Source organism: Ochlerotatus camptorhynchus, unplaced genomic scaffold (assembly GCF_037179485.1).
Source record: "Ochlerotatus camptorhynchus isolate MF236.1 unplaced genomic scaffold, CSIRO-AGI_Acam_v1.1 ptg000191l, whole genome shotgun sequence".
Classification (NCBI taxonomy): domain Eukaryota; kingdom Metazoa; phylum Arthropoda; class Insecta; order Diptera; family Culicidae; genus Ochlerotatus; species Ochlerotatus camptorhynchus.
Window position 1 is genome coordinate 2736134 of NW_027040681.1, and position 20683 is coordinate 2756816.

A 20683-nucleotide genomic window follows, 5' to 3' on the forward strand; every position below is an offset into this window, starting at 1 on the left:
ACAGTAGGTTGCGTTATAGTCATAAATAAGTTTTCAAGCATATGTTAAGCATATGTTATATATAGATCCCACCTCTTGCGCTTTTTCGGTATACATAAGTTGTATATAAGTGACTAGACGTAAATGTTTGCCGCTGATATTGTCATAAATAAGTTATGCAAACCCGTTTATGACAAATTGTGTTGCTTGGGTTATGCCCATAGCTGTAGAGCCTCCAGGAGTTTCATATTGGCGATCGTCTCATCTGCATCGTGTTCAAAAGCACTGAAGGGGTTTTCATTTCATGTATCTGAATAGATTTGTTTTTTTTTTTTTTTAATTTGGTAACAATTTTCAGAGTATTTTTTGTTATTGTTGTAGTATATTTCTTATCTGTGAATCTTAGGCCTCTGATAAAGATGATAGTTATAATGAGGCTTTAATGAAGGTCTAAGACTGCTTCAAGTTTTGTATCGGCCATAAAAAGTATGCCATAAAACATAATTGTATGTTTTGTTTTGGTTTTATTCTGCAGTTATAAGTAGTGATACAGAACCACCTTACAGCTACCGTTAAAACTATGAAGTCTGAGTTTTAATTTAGTAGTCATAAGACAGTTTTATAGAAGACTTGACGTCCTGATTTTATGATAAGCACACAAAACCGTAATACAACCACAGGCTGCAAGGGATGCTAAGATAAAACAATGATAAAATAAGAATAAATCTTCCAAGCATTTAGATTGTTACTTGGGATTTCTAAGTGTGTATGGTATAAATTAGGCTCCTCCAAAGAAATTAAGGAGCATCAACAAAGGCTAGGTATACTTCAAAATATTTTGGACTTTAAAAATCACATCTCTGCAGTGTTATGGACATCTTGAAAATTTGGGAGCATCTCAAAATTTCCCGATATTTTCCTAAAATTAATAGAACTGCAATCATCTTCCTTTAAGGTTACCCCAACTCTAGAAGCTGCCCTGAAGCTTCTGCAAGACATATAAATATGTGAAATTATAAATATTATTTTTATAAATTAATGGCCACCCTTTTCCCCATAGTGGTGTTGGCTAAAGGGGCATCAGTACAGTATTGTGTTGCGATGGTAATATCGTATGTGCATCCAGCCGTAACAGCCATGAATGGAAGTGACTATTTCTGTGAAAATATCACTCTTCTCTCCATTGTGTGCATTGTGTTGGTTTCGTTGCATGTGTGATCGTAGTCCACACATGAGCGCATCTTTTCCTTTGTTGGGAATAAAAAAAAATAGGATCTGTAAAATGATTCAATCCACCAGTAGCGAGTCGCACGTCCGTACATTGCAGGTAAAAATAATATATAGGGGAAATGGCTCTAATGTTGGCCTATACGCTACTAATGGATATTTTTGGTCGCTATTGAAAATTTAGTCGATTGCTGAATTTGTGTATGGGCCCAAATTAGGGACATTTAGGCCGACATTACATCCATTTCCCCTACCTAGTTTTACATTCCATACATGTGCTATCAATAGAAAATGAAATTTACTCGCTTTATTCCTTGAGAAAAAAAAAAAAATACTCACATCCCAAATCGATCCACAAGTGATGTGTTTATAAAAGGCGGATTATAGGACATGGCTTGTGATTCGATGTGTTCATGTGTGATTTAGCAACAGTATCAAATATGGTACTTATATGTTTACATCCGATAAAAATGTAGCGTAAATGTGATTGTTTAATGCACTGAACTGCATTAAAAAAAAACAAGTTAGTAACTTACGAGTACGAACAACAATTGATCCGGTAACTCGAAATTTCTACATAGCAAGGAAAATCCACGTTCTACATCAAAATCAAGTGCCCAACGCCTCATAGTGTGTGCTCAAGCTATGTGTGTTTGGCTTGCCATGCGTTGTGCACCATTCTACAGCACTTATCACTGCATTATTTATGCTGAATAGAAAGAGAAGCTCTCGTGTGACTCGAGAGCGGTTCTTTAGCCGGTCGTTGGTTGTTGGTTTTGTTTGCGAGGATATGTTGTGAATATCGCTTCACGGCATTCGACGTGATTCAACATAAAACAGACAATAACCCATGCCCATCCCGAGAGTTTTAACAATGAAATAACAAGCACTTCATAACCATCACCGAAGCGTAGACGTAGCACCGTTCGTCCAGGACTCGAACAATGGGAACGATGGGAACGGTCAAGTACACTCACTCTGTCTAGGCGCGGGAGGGAGAGGGATGGGGCACAAATAGACAGTGAGAGATTTCTTCTCGAGAGAAAAAAAAAATAAGAAGAAAAGCAAAACTATTATGATCGAACATCACACTCTTGAGTCGAAAGCACACACCTTCGTCTTTCGTATCCTATTTGAATAACAAACGTATCAAAGTAACAAAATAAATATATGTAAAGATACACCGTAGCATAAACAATGTGAAGGCAAACAGGTGTGGTGGTTGGCGGGGGCTCCCGACCAACCGCAGGGGAAGGGGAAATACCACCCAAATAGTTTGGTTCTCTCGAGTCATTCGTTCACTCGCGCGCGGTATGGTTTCCCACACCTTCTTCATTCGGAGTGCTTCCCCATCTATCCATCGTTTGCTTGGTCATTCAATTTACCTAGCGCAGGGTGACCACGGTCCACGACCATATTCACCGGCAGGTTTAATCCATCGAGTGTATATTTACCTACCTAGAATACCGCGCACTCGATCGCGAGTCCGAAGCCAAATATTGTATCGTTTGAAAAAGCTCGTTGAAACTGAAGTGGTTTCCTGTATGTACCAACCAATAGGGAAGTTTACGTTCCACCGTGCTTCCTTTCAACTTTTCGGTTTTGTTTTACAAGAGCCTGTAGAATAATATCAGAAACATGCATTTTAGTGATTTCTTTTTGAATTCCGAATAGAATTATTGATGCGGCGCAGCTCTCCAAAAAGATAGCTTCCGGTGAGGGCCATCGCTACTACTAACAGAAAAAGATATGTATTTTAAGCGATGATCTCACGTAATTTTGTGAGTACTTGGCACAAACAGCGTAATTCTTAGCAAACTTTACCAGCAAGTTGTATGAAGTATCGCTGTTTAAATCCCATGGTATTTCAGAATTAATCGATGATTTGAATTTTTTTTTTTAACTAGTTCGTTTATTTGGGAGGCTCAATCGCGTTAGCTTTACGGAGCCGATAGTTCATTGTTCTTTGTTTGTAACAAAATTCACTTAATTCTATGTCTAGTAGGAGTTGGGCCGAATACTCGCGGCTTACTCGAGGTTAGAGAGGTACATTGTCGAAGGATAGGATCAGGGGAGGAGTTTGGGGGTAAGGTTTCGTTGTCTCATCAGAGCGTTGTCGCCAGTATGAATGGTAGTGCGGTTCTAGTTTCGTCTGGAGTTCGACCGGCTATGGTGACCAGTGGGCGACGATGAGACTCATCGAAACGGGGGGACAAGACAAACAAAAACTATTAAAGAGAGACAAAAGACAAAGGAATTAAATTCTTATACTAGACATTTGAAGAAACACATAAACCGACTGCATATAGCAGATATCGCGAGTTCCCAACACGTCTCTGATAGGAACATAGGGTTGTCTTCCTTGGGCCTCAAGGGTATTCAAAAGTCGCTCTCTGGCGGCGTCATTATCCGTACATTGCCAAACTGCGTGATCGATGTCATCGTAACCGTTTCCACACCGACAGATGTTGCTGTCTACGAGGTTTATTCTATTGAGATGAGCATCTAGCGAGTAGTGGTTGGACATAAGTCTACTCATCACGCGAATGAAGTCACGACTTAAGTCCAAGCCTTTAAACCACGCTCTCGAAGAAACATTAGGAATAATTGAATGTAACCACCGTCCAAGATTTCCATTGTCCCAATCGGTTTGCCAACTCGAAAGGGTACTCTGACGCACTAAATGGTAAAATTCATCGTGTGAAATTTGCCTGTCATAAAATTCGCCTTCCTGCGCGCCCACCTTTGCGAGCGAGTCCGCCTTCTCATTGCCTGGGATTGAGCAATGTGAAGGGACCCATACAAAGGTAATCATATATGATCTTTCGACCAGTACACTCATCTGCTCCCTTACCTTTGAAAGGAAATAAGATGAGTGCCTACTTGGTTTCATCGACCGAATAGCCTCAATCGAACTGAGACTATCCGTGAAGATGAAGTAATGGTCTGCGGGCATGTTGGAAATCATCCCCAATGCGAAGTTGATTGCTGCCAGCTCAGCAACAAAAACGGAACAAGGTTCCTGGAGTTTGCGGAAGGCGCTAGAGTTTTCATTGAAGACACCGAAGCCAGTGGATCCACTGAGACGAGACCCGTCTGTAAAATATCTGTTTACGCAATTGACGTGTTGGTACTTTTCAGTAAAAATACGCGGGATAATAATAGTTCGAAATTGATCTGGAATCCCGTTAATCACTTGTTTCATGGACAGATCATATTCAATTGAGGAACTGCGATTGGTGAAGTGAGCACGGTCTGGAGTATAACAAGGAAGACACATATCCGACGATATGTAGTGGTGGTAGATTCTCATAAATCGAGATTGTGAATTCAACCCAAGAATTTCTTCAAAATTTGCAATTATAAGTGTGTTCGTCACTCCGCATTTGATTAGTATTCTGAGAGAGAGAGCTCCCAGAAACGGTTCTGGGGGGGGTTACTCCTGCCAGAACCTCAAGACTCATGTTATGCGTTGAGTGCATACAGCCAAGAGCAATACGCAGACAACGATATTGAATTCGTTCCAATTTTATTTGGTGACATTTTCTTGCCGAGAGAAAGCAGAAAGAGCCGTACTCTAGAACAGAGAGAATAGTTGTTTTATAAAGCGTTATGAGGTCTCCCGGATGAGAACCCCACCATGTGCCGCAAATTGAACGGAGAAAGTTGATCCTCTGCTGACATTTTTGCTTCAAATACGTAATATGGGTATTCCAAGTGCACTTTGAATCAAACCAGACCCCAAGGTACTTGAAAAACAATGATTGAGTAATGTTTCTGCCCAAAAGATTAAGATGCATTTGGGCTGGGTACCGCTTTCGAGTAAACACTACCAGTTCAGTTTTCTGCGGCGAGAATTCGATCCCTAGATTCCTAGCCCAAGAAGACAAGTTATCTAAGGAACTTTGCAATGGTCCTTGCAAGTCCACGGCATGTGGACCTCTTATGGAAACCACACCGTCATCTGCAAGTTGTCTTAGCGTGCATTGTTCTGCCAAACAGTTGTCGATATCTTTGACATAAAAGTTATAAAGAAGAGGGCTGAGACATGAGCCTTGGGGCAGGCCCATGTAGCTAATTCTGGAAGTTGTCAGTTGTCCAAGGGAGAAATTCATTTGCTTTTCTGACAACAAATTGTATAAGAAATTATTTAAAATTCCCGAAAGTCCACATCTGTGCAGATTGTCTGACAGAATTTCAATGGAAACTGAATCAAAAGCCCCCTTAATGTCCAAGAATACTGAAGCCAATTGCTCCTTGTGCGCAAAGGCCAGTTGAATATCTGTGGAAAGCAGCGCTAGACAATCGTTTGTTCCTTTGCTCTTGCGGAACCCAAACTGTGTATTTGATAGCAAGTTATTTGTTTCGACCCACTGATCGAGTCTCCGAAGGATCATTTTCTCCAACAATTTCCTAATGCACGAAAGCATAGCAATCGGACGGTATGAGTTATGGTCAGACGCTGATTTGCCAGGTTTTTTAATGGCTATTACTTTGACCTGTCTCCATTCAGGCGGTACAATGTTGTTTTCTAGCAAGGAATTGAATAAATCTAGCAAGCGTCTTTTAGCAATATCTGGGAGATTTTTCAGAAGATTGAATTTAATCATATCGCTTCCCGGTGAGGAGTTGTTCGATGAAAGAAGAGCCATAGAGAATTCCAGCATTGTGAATGGTCTATCCAGAGAGCTGCCGCTCGGAGACGCTTCTAGAAGAATGTGTTTTGCTGGAACTGAGTCCGGACAGACCTTTTTAGCGAAATCGAATATCCATCGGTTGGAGTATTCTTCACTCTCATTGAAAGATGAACGGTTACGCATGTTGCGAGCCACCCTCCACAAGGTGGTCATTGAGGTTTCTCGTGAGAGTCCCTCGACGAAATTGCGCCAATAACCGCGTTTTTTTTGCTTTGATTAATTGTTTCAGCTTTGTCTCAAGCTTTGAATATTCCTCGAAGTATGTGGAGGTTTTGTGTCTACGAAAAGCTTTGAAAGCATCAGATTTTTCTACATACAGTTTTGTGCATTCTTCGTCCCATCCAGGTGTGGCTGGTCTCCTTTTGAAGGGCGCACTTGGAACTTTTCTTTTTTGTGCTTCCAGTGAACTTTTGTAAATCAAATCGGCGAGGAATCGATATTCTTCCAATGGTGGAAGCGTATCTATTGATTCGGCACCGATTGTCACCGCCGTTGCATATTTATGCCAATCTATGTTCCTTGTAAGATCAAATGGAACTCGAGATGGTTCTGCAGAGTGAGGGGCACACTTAATTGAAATGATGATTGGCAAATGATCGCTACCATGAGGATCATTGATAACCTTCCACAGACAATCCAATGATAGCGATCTTGAACACAAAGATATGTCGAGTCGGCTTTCTCGAGCCGGAGGTTTTGCTATACGTGTCACTTCACCAGTGTTCAAAATAGTCAAGTTGAAATCGTCGCATAAATCGTAAAAAATAGCCGCTCTATTGTCATCATATAGATCGCCCCACCCAGTACCATGGGAGTTCATATCACCCAGAATTAATACTGGGGATGGAAGAATCAAAACTAGATTCCAGAGTTGACTACGGCTAATGGAGGTTCTTGGTGGAACATAAACTGAAGCTATGCAAAGGTCTTTGTTCTTCACATTTATTTGGCAAGCGACGATTTCGACGCCTGATAGAGCAGGAAGAGAAATTTTGTAGAAAGGGTAGCACTTTTTGATCCCTAAAAGTACTCCTCCATAAGAATCGTCTCTATCCAGGCGTATAATGTTAAAATCGTGGAAGTTGAGTTCTTCATCGGAAGAAAGCCATGTTTCACAGAGAGCAAATATATCACAATCAGAATTGTGAAGTAAAAATTTGAACGAGTCTAGTTTAGGCACTAGACTACGGCAGTTCCATTGTAGCACAGTGATCATATCTTCAACCTCGTTCGACGAATTATCCATCGAAAGATATGATTGATGCAAGGAGGGGCCATGAAACAGTCAATTGCTTAAGATATGATTCTAATGTTGGAAGCAAGGCAGAAACTAAGCTTCTAAGAGGGTCTTGTATGTTGAACATATTTAATATGAATTCCACAATGTCCGAAAATGCTAGCAAACCTCGCTCGGACTTGGATTTCTTTTGAGAAGTTTGAGGAGCAGCTTTATTATTTTTCTTATCTTTTTTGGGCAATGGTGGAAAATTCCTGCTGCATCCAGGGATTAGTTCAGCAGGAGCCTTCGGTTTCGTTTTTTCATCCCCATTACCCTGGGAATTTGCCAATCTTCTGGAGGTGACTTTAGTTGTCTTACGGCGCACTTTCGGGGAGGGGCATTTTCTTTTTGAGGATCCGTCCATTTTTGAAGGTGCGTGTACCACCGTAGAATCACCTTCATCGGATGAGTCAGAGTCCGATTCTTCAGCTGACAAAATCGAAAATTGGTTTGCATCTTGGACGGCTGATGCAGCCTTCACCATTTGAGCATATGTCTGCTTGGAGCGTCCTGAGATTGAACGCTGCACTTTATCGGAGTGCTGCTTGTACATCGGGCACTCCTGCAAGGGGTGAGGATTCTCGCCACAGTACGCGCATTTTACTGATTCTTTGTGGCAAGAATCCTCTTTGTGGTTTTCACCACATTTGCCACAACGAGTTTTGTTGCCGCAATGGCTGGCCGAGTGTCCTAGTCTTTTGCAGTTGGTACAGTCTGTACAAACAACCGCACCGGAAAAAAAGCACCATCAACTTTGACAAATTTTGGGAGAACAGAACCAGCGAAAGTCACCCGAAACGAGTCTGAATGCTGATAGACTTTCTTGCCATCTTGTAAAGACACTGAATGCAGTTGCCTAACATCCAATATCTTTACAAGCTCGCTTGTGACTTTTCTGTTTTTAAAACAACCCGAGGCACGTTTCAAGTCCTCGACAGACAGACTCGCGTCGGAGACCACGCCTTCTATCTCCACATCTCGAGAAGGGATGTAGATGTTGTACTCAACACTAAACAACTCGTGATCAGCAATTTTATTTGCTACATCATAATTCGGTGCTTCTACACGCAGTTTGTTGAATCTCTCCTTATGTACCAAGATTCCCGGATACTTACGCAGCAAGTCTCTCGAAATATCGAGAGTTTTCAAGGGTTTATTTTTAGGCCGAAAAAAGACAACCCATGGTCCTTTCGAAAGTGGTTGGTAATACCTGGTTCGCGCAACGTTGGCATCGGAAGATGCCATAAGTGTTGCGCAAAAGCGGTGCGCAACCGCTTAAGAAGGAAAAAAAATAAAAACCTTCTCCAATTTATTAATTTTAATTACTAGTAATTAAATTTTTTGCACGGCGTACAAGCAAATTAAAGCGAAAAAAAAATCGAAAAAAAAACTTTTATCTAGTTGCAACAAGTTGTCTCACTATGAACCATACTCCCTTACCAGGGGTGAGAGACAGAACCACGCGCCACGAGGCAAAACAAAACTACATTAGGGAGGCAATGGACTTGCAAAATGTATTGTACTATACTTATGCCGGTTGTGTAAACAACCTATCAGCCGGTGCAGCTAGGTATTCCGTTAGCTGCTGCTACGCTGCGGCTATTGACGGAGATGATTCGATGATGATGGTGATGATTTGATGATGATCGATCACTGGGGTAAAGGTGAACAGTCTATACGTAAGACTCAGCTTACGATAGCTGCTTCCGAAAACCGTGCGCGATTCACCTGAACACTTTTTTTCAACAACGATAGCGATGGAAACGCGGTAAAAAACGAGTGTCGTATGAAGAGACCAGGACGCTGTTAACTGGCTCACCGCTCGATACGGAATGATGATTTGAATGTTAAGCAAACAAAAATGGTTTACAAGGGTCAAACAAAATCATCGAATTTCACACCAAAATGCATCTTTTCTTCAGCAATTTCATCCGTTTCAAATGCACTGATCACTAATACGGGTGATTAACTAAGCATTTTCAGTAAATCAGCCGAAAACACATGAAAATAAGCTAAACAATTCCATGCGAAAAACAACGCGACCAGCTTCTATCCAGTGATGTCAGACCTCAATTTAAGGAATTATGTGGTATTTTGGGGAAAAATCATTTAAAATTTGTATTTTATTCAATTTTAAAGATTTCGCATATTCCACGAATTTGATGTTTATATATTTTGCTGATATTCAATCCACTATAAAATTTCAGGCAATACTGCTCATTTAGCCCGGTACTTTATACATTACGTAATTTCGGGCTATAACACATAGCTATCGTTTTACGAAAAAATAATGTTTTTTTCAAAAAATGGTAAAAATTGGGCGAAATGGCTCAAAACACACATTTCTAAGGCTCTGCGGCATTTGCAATCGTGCAATCGATACCCTAGACTTTTTCTCTTCGGAAAAGTAAGTGATTATGGCTGGAACTGCAGCGTCCTTTTGAGATATTGAATTTTGGGTAATTTTTGATAGATTAAGGTGAAAGTTAATGCTTTTCCGTTGATGCTGAATCCACACCCGTTCAAACCACACCCAAATTCGAAATGCCTCAATACCAAAAAGCATTGCAAATTAGAAAACTTCAATTCTAAGATTCCAAGTTCAAGGTAGTCCAACTAATGCTCAGAGAAGTCTTGCCGTAGTTCAGGGAAGGCCTGCCGAACTTCAGCGAAGTCCTGATGAAGCTCAGGGAAGCCCTGCCGAAAGTCCTGCCGAAGATCAGCAAAGTTCAGGGAAGCCTTGCCGAAGTTCAGGGAAGTCTTGCTGAAGTTCAGGGAAGTTCTGCGGAAATTCAGAGAAGTTCTGTTCAAGTTCAGGAAAGTTCTGCTGATGTTCAGGGAAGTTTTTCCGAACTATAGGGAAGTCCTACCAATGTTCAGAGAACTCCTGCCGAAGTTCAGAGAAGTTCTACCGAAGTTCAGGGAAGTCCTTTCATTTCAATTCTCGGAAATCAGGGAAGTCCTGATGAAAGTCAGGGAACTCATGCCGAAGTTCAGGGAAGGCCTGCCGAACCTCAGGGAAGTTCTGCGGTAGTTCAGGGAAGGCCTGTCAAAGCTCAGGGAACTCCTGCTGAAGTTCAGCGAAGTCCTGCCAAAGTTCAAAGAAGTTCTGCCGAAGCTCAGGGAAGTGCTGCCGAAGTTCGTGGAATTATCTAATTATCTTTTAAAATACCAAGATATAATACCTTCATCAAATGGCTGAAATTTTTGCAGAATATCCTCAAATACTTGCGATGCAACTTGATAAATTTGAAGATCAAATTGGTTTAAAAAATATTTTATTGATCAATGGCAAAGGTGGTTGATTTCTACAATATTTGGATGTAGAAGTATTTTCACATAAGTCACTTTTTAAAAAAAGATTCACTTAGTCCTAGAGGACAGCTTTATTCGCGAAGTTCACTGTTACACGATTGAACTAAGACTGCAATTCCCTGACTGCCTACTGAACCTCGTAAGGTCCTAACTAGAATGTGCTATCTAAGCAAGACGACAAAAAATATTATTTCCAAATCTGGCACGTATATAGTTTTGAAATTTGTTCAACTGTATTAAATCGATTTGAATGAACATTTCTTACCAATTTTTTTTCGAATACCTCTTGATTCATCTGCTGGCAGCACTTACTGGCCCTTACCGGCGATCAACTCGTCTGCCCGCAAAAGCAACAACGCCTAAATCTCAAAGCTCTCCGGACGTCCCCTCGAAAATTCAATCGAGATATGTATAAGAACAATCTTCAACTGGAACGTACTCACCAAATCAATACATCCGGGAGCACATTTCCGATGCTTATTTTTCTCTCGCATGCCCGTCGTCGTCGAACGGCAAAACAAAAGGAACTCGGTGAGCAATTTTGTGGTACGGAATTTTCACTGAACATAAACCGCGAATTTACGAATTTCACCACTCCCAACCGCGAAACACGTTCAGAAGCACTTTTGGTACACTTTCGATCAATTTCTTTCGAAAACACAAAAAAAAAGTTGCAAGTGAGCCAACATCAACACCCGAGTCAACACCGATTGTGCCGAACTCTTTCACGCACCTTGCAGCGCGTAAATAAACTGAAATTAAAAAAATTCACTCGCGATGCCACTAATTTCTGGTCCGGGAGAAAATCAAATAACGCAGATTGCGACATCTCTTCTGATGCTTGCAAACATGTTGAATCACGTTTTCTTTCTCTATTCTAAAACTTCCCGGAAAGCGAGAAAACTACCAATCACACACGTATAAACGTCCGGGAGGCAGAGCGCCAGCGCTAATCCGGCAAATGCAGCCGAAAACTATGAACGCGAACGCACGCACAAAACAGAGAACACAACCGTATCCAAAGGCGTTCGAAACTGCACTCATCTTTAAAAATATCCAGATATATCAGAAAAACTCCATCAAATAGGCTCTAACATTCACAGAGTATCCTTAAATTAGCTTACACATACACACACACTTGAATAGTTTTTATTATTTCACAAATACACGCGTTTTCAACACGACTCTCAATTTAGAAATATTTTTACTATTTATTTTCAAGCACTTTCATAATGGAGTTCTTACGATAACGCATAGATGACATTGCCGAATAACATCCGTTTTAAACTATCGATAATTTTCGCAATATATTTCCAATTGAAATACCAATAGTTATCTTACAGTATACATCAATTATTGCGAATGAAAAGCGTCACGCTCGAGCTTGATCCTGCTGACGGTGCTGATGGTTTTTCTTGCTAATTCATTCATGGATCCTAACAATATTTTGAAACGATCTACGGGAGTGAAATATGACCTTTCATCCGAAATACTTGTGTAATTAACGAGCAAAGTTAGCGACCACTATGATTGTGGTCCTAAAATTGAACTTAGAAAATGGTTTACAGAAAATTTAAACAATGAATCAATCTTGTAACATTTGCAAGAGATGTCAATTTTAGTTCTTTAATTTTGCACTGAAGTGTTTTTTCGATTGCGCGCTGCGTTATTTTGTTAAAAAAAATCGATGAAGTGAGTCATTCTAAGCCGATCCACTTTCACCTTAAAAACACAGGGTATTTATTATTTGTCTGATAGGGGAAATGGATGTAATGTCAGCCTAAATGTCCCTAATTTGGGCCCATACATAAATTCAGCAATCGACTAAATTTTCAAAAGCGACCAAAAATATCCATGAATACCGTCCTAATGACGTGTTAATCTACACAACATTTATAAATAGCAGATTTTTAGCGATGGGCCAAATCTTAGATCCAAAGGCCAACATTAGAGCCATTTCCCCTACCTAGATATTTAAAATTACCTCAAACTCGAGATTTTGCATTTGTTTTTTTTTGGGAATTTGACGTTATTTCGAAGTCCGTGATCTTAAAAACTCGTCATGGATTTAGAATTTGTTTTTAAGTTCTAAGGTATTTTTATATTTTGAAAGGCAGATCTTCGAAATTAATATCAGGTTTCTGATTTATAAAAATGCTTCAAAGACTAATACAAGTATTACTTTCATTTAATACCCGACATCACTCAAATAGGTCAAACATGGGGCAAAACATAAATGACAAGGGAAAAACAAAAATTAAGTATTGTATTAATTGATTAATAATGAACTTTTCATTAATAAAAATAAAAATAATTTGTGTTAGGAAAAAGCGCAGAGAGAATGGCAATGTTGAATAGGGCTTAATTGTTGATGCCCCTTGAATATTTTGTGATTTTTTGGGACATAAAATAAAAATTAAATTTGCATCAGCTAAGCTAAGAGTATGTAGGACCAGAGTATGTAAAACTGACGGGTTTTTTTTTAAACTGATTGAAGAACATCCTCGAGAGCCCGGTAAGGCGTACTGGAAGGAGATGTTATCATTTTATTTTTTTCGCTATTCACACACAAGACCAGAAGCAAGTGGCTGAGGCAGCAAGAGGGAAAAAAATGCTCGCTCCTTGAGCCGCTTTCATATCAGATATTGCTTGTCACACTTTTGAAGAGCGCTCTTCTTTTGTGCCGTAGCCACAGTGTGCTTTTACGTACCACCTCTATAGAGTACACATGGATGAATGGAGGGGGAAAGCTTGAGAGCATACTGAACTGAACAGAACGTCCTGGTAATATGAATGCAAACAGGCAGGCAGCCACTCTAGCCAGCCAGCCATCCATCCATCTATCCATTCAAGGGGTGTGAAAATCGCTTACGTTGAGTGCTGTTATTGTTTTGCCAGAAATCAGACCGAACAGCTCTTGCGAGCGAAAAACTGCATTATTCTAATGTTTGTGTTTTCTGTCCCTATCTCTTCCCTAGCTCCACCACCCGAAGCAGCTGCACTATCCGAGTGGCTATCCGATGCCACGGTCGCCACCGCTATTCATTTGCTCATCGCCCGGTCCGGACCCGTACCGATCGCATGACAATGTGTACGAAGAGCTGGAGCATCCCCGCGACACGGACTCGGAGCCACCGGTGCAGTCCGATGACGACTTTGCTGAAGACGAGCTGAGCCTACCCGGTGACCGGTCGTTTCATAAATCATCTTCGGACGGTGGAACGACGGTGGCCACAATCTATCACGACCGTAGCGCCAGCAGCAACGGGGGAACAAACAGCGGCAGCAATACCGACCAGTACATGGAGCGGAACAGGACCGAGCGTAATTCGCTGCTCTCGTCATCGTCATCCGGAAATGACAATAACCTGAGGCAGGGTGCGGCAGCTGGCACTAGCAATGGTGGTGCCGGCGGTGCTAGTGGCGTCAGCAACAATAGAAACTCCAACTCCAGCAGTGAGTGTACTAGCAGTGCAAGTGGGAACAACAACAATCCTAATGGCTGCAGCAGTGGTGGCAGCAGCAGCAACAACAATAATAGCAATAGTAGTGGAACCAATAACAATAGCACCGGTGGTGGACTGTTTCGTTCTAGAAAGCAGCAACCATCGACACTCGGAAGTGGTAGGGGCAACAAGCACGTGAACAATCTCAACTCGTTGGGTGAGCCTCCCTGTGAGGTGACTCACACACTGCCGGCGGGATACGACGAACGAGCCATGATGACACTGCCCCCGTCCTACCAGGCGGCGGCAGCGGCAGTAGCCAGTACGGCTAGAACCAGTCCTAATAATTTGAATAGTATCAACAATAATAGCTTTGTGAATAGCAATAGTTTGAACAACAACAATAGCAGTCGAGGCAATTACTATAGTACAATAGACGACGACTGCGATCCGGTCGAGCGACGGAACCGAATCAACGCCCAACTGTCTGCATCGGCTGTGGCAATCAACAATGGAGGCCCAGGAGTGTCCACCATTTTCCGCAATGGCCGACCACCCCACCCCAACAACAACATCAACCACAATCATCACACAACGAATGCGAGCAGTCGATCGCGAACGAATCCCCGGTCGCTGGATCGACGGCGCTTTCTGATCAATAACATCAACAACAACACCACCGCCGGCAACAATCTGGCGGTTATATCCACGCAAGATCCCTCCCAGTACATCTACCACGAACCGGTTTTTCACGAGGGACTCATATACGATGCCTGCCTGTCGTACAGTGATCGAAGTAGTGGAAGCAGTGCCGGCCCTCCGTATCCCTACATCCTGCCGCAGTTTACCACCTTTCGGAATCACCACGGTTCCGGACCGGGCCACGGGCACGCCATCTACTCGCGGGACAGCAGTTTTGGGTCCGATTCGGGCTACAGTCAGCACACGCAGGCATCGAACCGTAGCGTAGGCTGGAGCAGGAATCGACCTCCACAACCAATGCCACAACAGCAACAGCAGCAGCAGCTCCAAACTGAACAACCCCAACCGGCCGTGACGGATTCTTGAGAAAAAGTTTCCCCCCCGGCAGCGACTCTCATTTCGCAGCTCGTGTACGGCAAGGTTTTCATCTGAGGTGTTGAGATCCGGGACTCAAGTAAAATCTCCCGGATAAGTAAGGTCTTAAGAAGTAGGTTTAGTCGAAATGAAATGTGATTTTAATTTTAAACGAAAACTTAAGAAACCACTTACCCCTTTCCCGTGTAAACAAACTGAACTCGTTTTTAGGTTATATACTTGAGCGTCGACAGTTCGACTGAAGCACACCAACACACACACAGGCATGCCCCCAAGGAAAAAGACTGTTTAACTAAGCTAGGTTTTACTTCAAACTTCTTCTCCCGGTATAATACGCGGAAATAAGAACCGATCGAGCTACCAACGCAGATTTTACAGTACCATAATTTTTAAGATACATCTTCTTCATAGAGTAACTGAAAAGAGCCCCTCCCCCCTTCTCCCCAAGTACTCTCTTCACGAATACAGTAATGAGTAAATTATATATGAACCATATTAGCAAAAGCCAGATGAATTTTAACGCAAAACAATCGAAGCTAAACTAGTACTTAATAGGCGATCGCAAATCATGTTCAAATGCAAAAAGGGAAATCCATACTCTAGTGGTTGTAATTAATCCTTAAACGAAAACAAACATAAAATCCTGAATTGTAAAGCAGAAAGAGCAGAAGAAGAAGAAGATCAACATTTCTCCAAGTCCACCGGTGGTGGCGCCTACTACAACTGTTATAGGTAAGAAAGTGCAACTGAAGTCTTTGACAGCTCCCGCGAGATGTCGCCGTTGCTTGCGTGGCCCACGGCTCTCTCGATCTCCGTCGCCCAGTCTCGGATCATTATTTGTGGTTCCTCATCAGCATTGTTTTACGATAACGACGACGACGATGACGATGTTGACGATACACGCAGGGAAATGAGTATAAGAAAACCAAAATTCAAACATTATGTAAACTCAAAAATAAAGCAAAACAAACTTTCATACGTCACTTATGCGTTGCATATAAGACATCTCAGTTTTCATTATTTGGACATAAACCATTCATGCACCACATGTTTGAATTTCATTATGCGCATTATGAAAGTTAGAAGAGTGTTTATTTGAAAAAAATCATAAGGAACGTTATAATATTTAGAGCCAAAACTCAAGATGGAAGTGGCTATTGAAGACGGTACTGGACGCATACAAGTCGAAGCTATGTCAAATTTTTTTGTAGTGAGAATTATTCGAAAAGTCACCATTAATAAGGCAGGGGTCAACAGACTCATTAGTGAGGACGCCGTCTTTTCATGTAATTAAGAATTCTACTGTGGATCCAATGCATGATTTATTCAGCAATGGATTCTGTAAATACAGTTTTTCGGCATCTCTCACTGATGTATAAATTCTGAAATAATGCATTTCAATTTTCATTCGCTTGGTGTCACAATTCATAATGTAGTGAATTGAAAGTGTATGCTTCAATTTTCAAAATTCTTAATGCGTAATTATGAACTAAACTATGCATTATGATGATTTCATTACCAAATCCTTAAGAAATTCCTACGAATTGATTTTCCCAATAAATTTGATTTCATAATGTATCGTATTGAACATCATGAGAATTGCTTGTGGCTAAATTTCAAAAGGTATTTTAATGAATATCTTATGTGCATTTACCTAATTCCTCGAAATTCTTTAAAAGTTATTGTAATTTTCCTGAAGTTCCTGGAGTTCTCTGGTGATCCTCGAAGCGCTCGGTATTTTCCTGATTATAATGAGACTACCGGAATATCTCTAATCATCTTTGAAGGTCTCTGGACTTTCTTGAAGATTACGAAATCTCTTAAATGCTCTCACAATTTTGTAGAATTTATTGTAAAATCAGAATTGAAGTTCTCTGATATCCCCGATAATTTTTAAAAGTTACCGACACTGCCATTAAAAGCATAGAACTTCCCATAAAATGTTCTCACAATGTTCTAATGTTCATGTAACTTCCTTTACGTTTCCTCAATTTGCATGAGCCCCTCAGGACATTGCTGAAGTTTTGATCTGTCCTGATGTTCTCTGAGCTTCACTAAAGTTCCTGAAAACCATTCAATTTCCCTGAAGTTCATTGGACTTGTGAAGTTCCCAAAATATTTATGATGTTCCTTAAGTTCACTGAAGTTCACTGGATTTTTAACAGAAGCTAATGAAACTGTCTTAAATTTATCGAAACTTACACAAAAGTCTGGACTTTTCTGAAGTTTCAGAACTTCTTAAATGTTCCTGCAGCTAGTGTGGATCCGCAATAAAAATCTGATAGCATTCTTGAAGTTCCGGGAAAGGTGAACAAACTGGCGAGAGAAGATAAAAGAATCATTCGAGCGAAGGTTGAAGAAGCCTCCAAGGTAAGGTGGAGGAAAATTCCATTGGATGAAAGTTCAGGAAGTTTAAAAATGCGTTAAAACTTTCGGAAGTTAAATAATGTTTAAAAAATATTTCTCGATTACCTAGGAATTACCAGGAAGAGCCATCCACTATTTCTCGATTGCAAACATTAGTCGCAAGAGTATCAAGCATAAAGATCATTGTTTAGAATTTTGAAAACTTAAAAAAAAATGAGGTATTCAAAAAGATACAAATCTTTCACAAATTTTTTTTCCAAAATTCGAGTGTGGGTAGGCAATAATAATTTTGATTATTTAAAAAAAAAATCGGTATGATTCGGTATAACATATCAAAAATCGGTATTCTGGGGAACCTTATCTGTATATCTGTATCTAGCTCGGAAATGCCGATAAATCGGTATATCTGGCAACGCTGATACCTACACTGGCCGAAAACATCCGCAATACCACGAATAATTATTGCATTGCTCCAGCCCATTAACAATATGCAGGGTGTCCATCCAACCGGGAAAACTTTCACTGCGGTAAAGTATCAAAAATCCTCAAAATTACAACAACTCTATACTTTTTCTTTACTCGCAATCTGTTCGCGCACGAGGAAAACGACGATTTCGCCGTTTTTCCGACCACGATAGCTAACAGAGTAAATTTTAAGGATTTATTTTGGTGTCATTGGAAGAAAAGTGTTTGAATTATTTTGCTACGATTTTCCTAGTGCAGTAGTTCTAGTATCAAGCCTGAGCGAGACATATCTTGTTACGAAGCTACACCGGACACAATCAACGAACTAAAAATAAAAAAAAAAAACATCTGTAAAACATTACATAAAACATAAAGCCTGTGGTTAGTCTGTAAAACATAAAGATCTTCACAAAGGTTTACTCATTCTATCATTAAGTCAAATCATCGTATGCCTTGTTGAGCCTGCAGAACTTCAAGATAAGATATCCGGGATGATTGGAATAGTGCAACAATGTTATTTTTAAACACAATTACACATTTAAAATTATGTTATGAATCTCCGTGACTCACAAAATGCTCAACAATTCTGAGTGGACATCAAACAAGATTTCGATTAGCCTGTAAAATATCTTCAGAATTTTTTTATGTGTGATAAGTATTTTGGTAACATATATTTGTATTCTTCAAAATGTTGCATGGCTTATAGAATTTCAAGATCTAAACTCCAGCAAGGTTTGAATAACTTGAATAACTAGATCCAGTGTTGGGAAAATATCAAAAAATTAAATCTCACCAACGCCCAAGATCACGCTTGATTTTCGTAGACAAAAATCAACAAGCAAACAACTGCGGTTGATTTGGCAAGCTGTGATATCGCAGCTCGGAATATCAAGCTAACAAAACTCACCAACTGTAAATCTCACCAAACTGTGGTGAGATTGAGTTTAATGATTTTTGCTTTACACCCAAATGCAACCGAAACTTCCATAATGGCTTGAAGTGCAGCAGTCCTTTTGCGTCTGCCATCGGTGAAGATTAAAAAGAGATAGGAAACTATGCTTTCTGAAAGCGATGTGCAATGGAATCATTTCTGTTTTGATTCAACTCTCAGCTTGATTTTTGCACGTTGTGAATAGTCTCGCAATATCAAAGGAGCTTGTAAAATCAATATCATGCATGATATTTTGTTCCAATATCACGCGTGATATTGAGAGCGCATAAGAGCGGAAAAATATCAATTGATTTCTGATTTGCCAAACTGGTAAGAAATTTGAGAAACCACGAATGTTGCGCGATTAACAGACCTGTGCTTTCTGCACTATTCTCTCCATGTTTCGAAACAAGGATAGGCTAAAAGCGAATGAGAAGCGCTTGTTTCCTCTCCTACTCAATTTCGCATGCTTTTTGCGCTGACGGGGAATTGTAGAGAATCGTGGTAAGTGTGTGCGTCGTTCTACAATAGTCGAAATTGTAGATAGAACACGAAATAAAACGATGAAACATCATAACATCATCTGCAAGGTCAATTTTTAACATTCGCTGTGGTATTGGCTGCGGAGGATGATAGGAAATGCAACTAACATTCAATGTAATACATGTTTTATTTGTATGTGGGACAAAATGACTTAGTGTGGTTTTTCACTGGCTTCCATTTATAATCATAGTAACTCTAAGACCAGAAGGTCCCTCAGAACCGTGTTCAACTTTTTGGCTCAGCTCTGGTACTCTCTTCGGTCCCAAGCTAATCGATGCACCCCTCGAAACATAAGAAAATCCACGAACCCCTCATTTTATCTGTCAAACTTTCATAGCGAATCAAAACAAACATAGCGTAGTACTAGAATTTTGACTAGAATGGGGTACGTTAATCGATTTGCTTGGAACCAATAGGCTAGTCAAGTAGTGAGCCAATTTAAAATCGTTAGTTTCCACCGGTTGGTATAAGGGTCCTAGCAAACTTAAGCTCGGACTGTAGACGTAAAAACTATCTAGGAACGAAACCACATCATCATCAAAGAGTAGACAATTTTAAATTTTTTAGTGAGGTCACGCTCTGAGAGGGCCGATTTAAAATAAAGGTCGTACCATAGCTCGCAGCCCGGGAAACGACGAGAAACTCCTAGAACTGAAATCATTTCGCGCTGTAATCTCCATCGTACGCTGTTGGAATCCCCGCCGCAATGTTCGTCGGGAATTATACTCGAGAGCGGTTGGAATACCCATCTGGAACCGCTTATACATCCCGAATCGCAGTCGGGAGCGTGTGAAATTTTCGTCAGATATGCCTGGCATCTTCTTCGGAAACTTTTCCCACTGTTGGCAAGATCTGTACGGTAAGAAAAAAGTACCCAACGGTGCACTTTAACCTACCTTTGACTAATTTGTCTCCTTTCCTTCTTCTAATGTTGTCAAAAACGGAGGAGTAAAAATCACCCAACAGGTGTAGTAAAGTGTGGAAACCAAACATTGGGTATAATCATATTTGCCTACTTTTGGGTACAACTAACTTATCCTTGGGTAAAAACACACAAGTAAATGGAAACTACTTTGACCCACTTTACCTACTTTTGGGTTCCTGTACTATAGTGCCGATGTAAGTGAGCATTGGTCTTCCGGAATCGTCTTGTATATTGTCAAATTTAACGTATGTTTCATCGTCCATGATAACACACTACAGGCTATCATATAGCTTCCGAGCCCTCGGTTTGACTGATGTAGCTTGTTTCTGGCTCCGTTTCGGCTTCTTCTGCTTCTTGAACGTTTTAACCCCGTTGATTGCCTTAGCACGTTAAACGTTACTCTTCGATGTTCTCAGTTTTTTGGCAAAATCT

At 40.7% G+C, this 20683-nt stretch overlaps 1 protein-coding gene across 1 annotated transcript in view; it reads left to right on the forward strand.

The window, feature by feature from the left end:
* The window catches only part of pxb, a 315174-nt gene extending 299307 nt beyond the window's left edge, over positions 1-15867 (forward strand). The window contains exon 5 of the mRNA XM_065223345.1: positions 13476-15867. Coding sequence (XP_065079417.1) covers positions 13476-15011 — 1536 coding nt within the window. The 3' untranslated portion in view covers positions 15012-15867. The remainder of the gene's footprint in view (positions 1-13475) is intronic.
* Positions 15868-20683: the final 4816 nt, after the last annotated feature.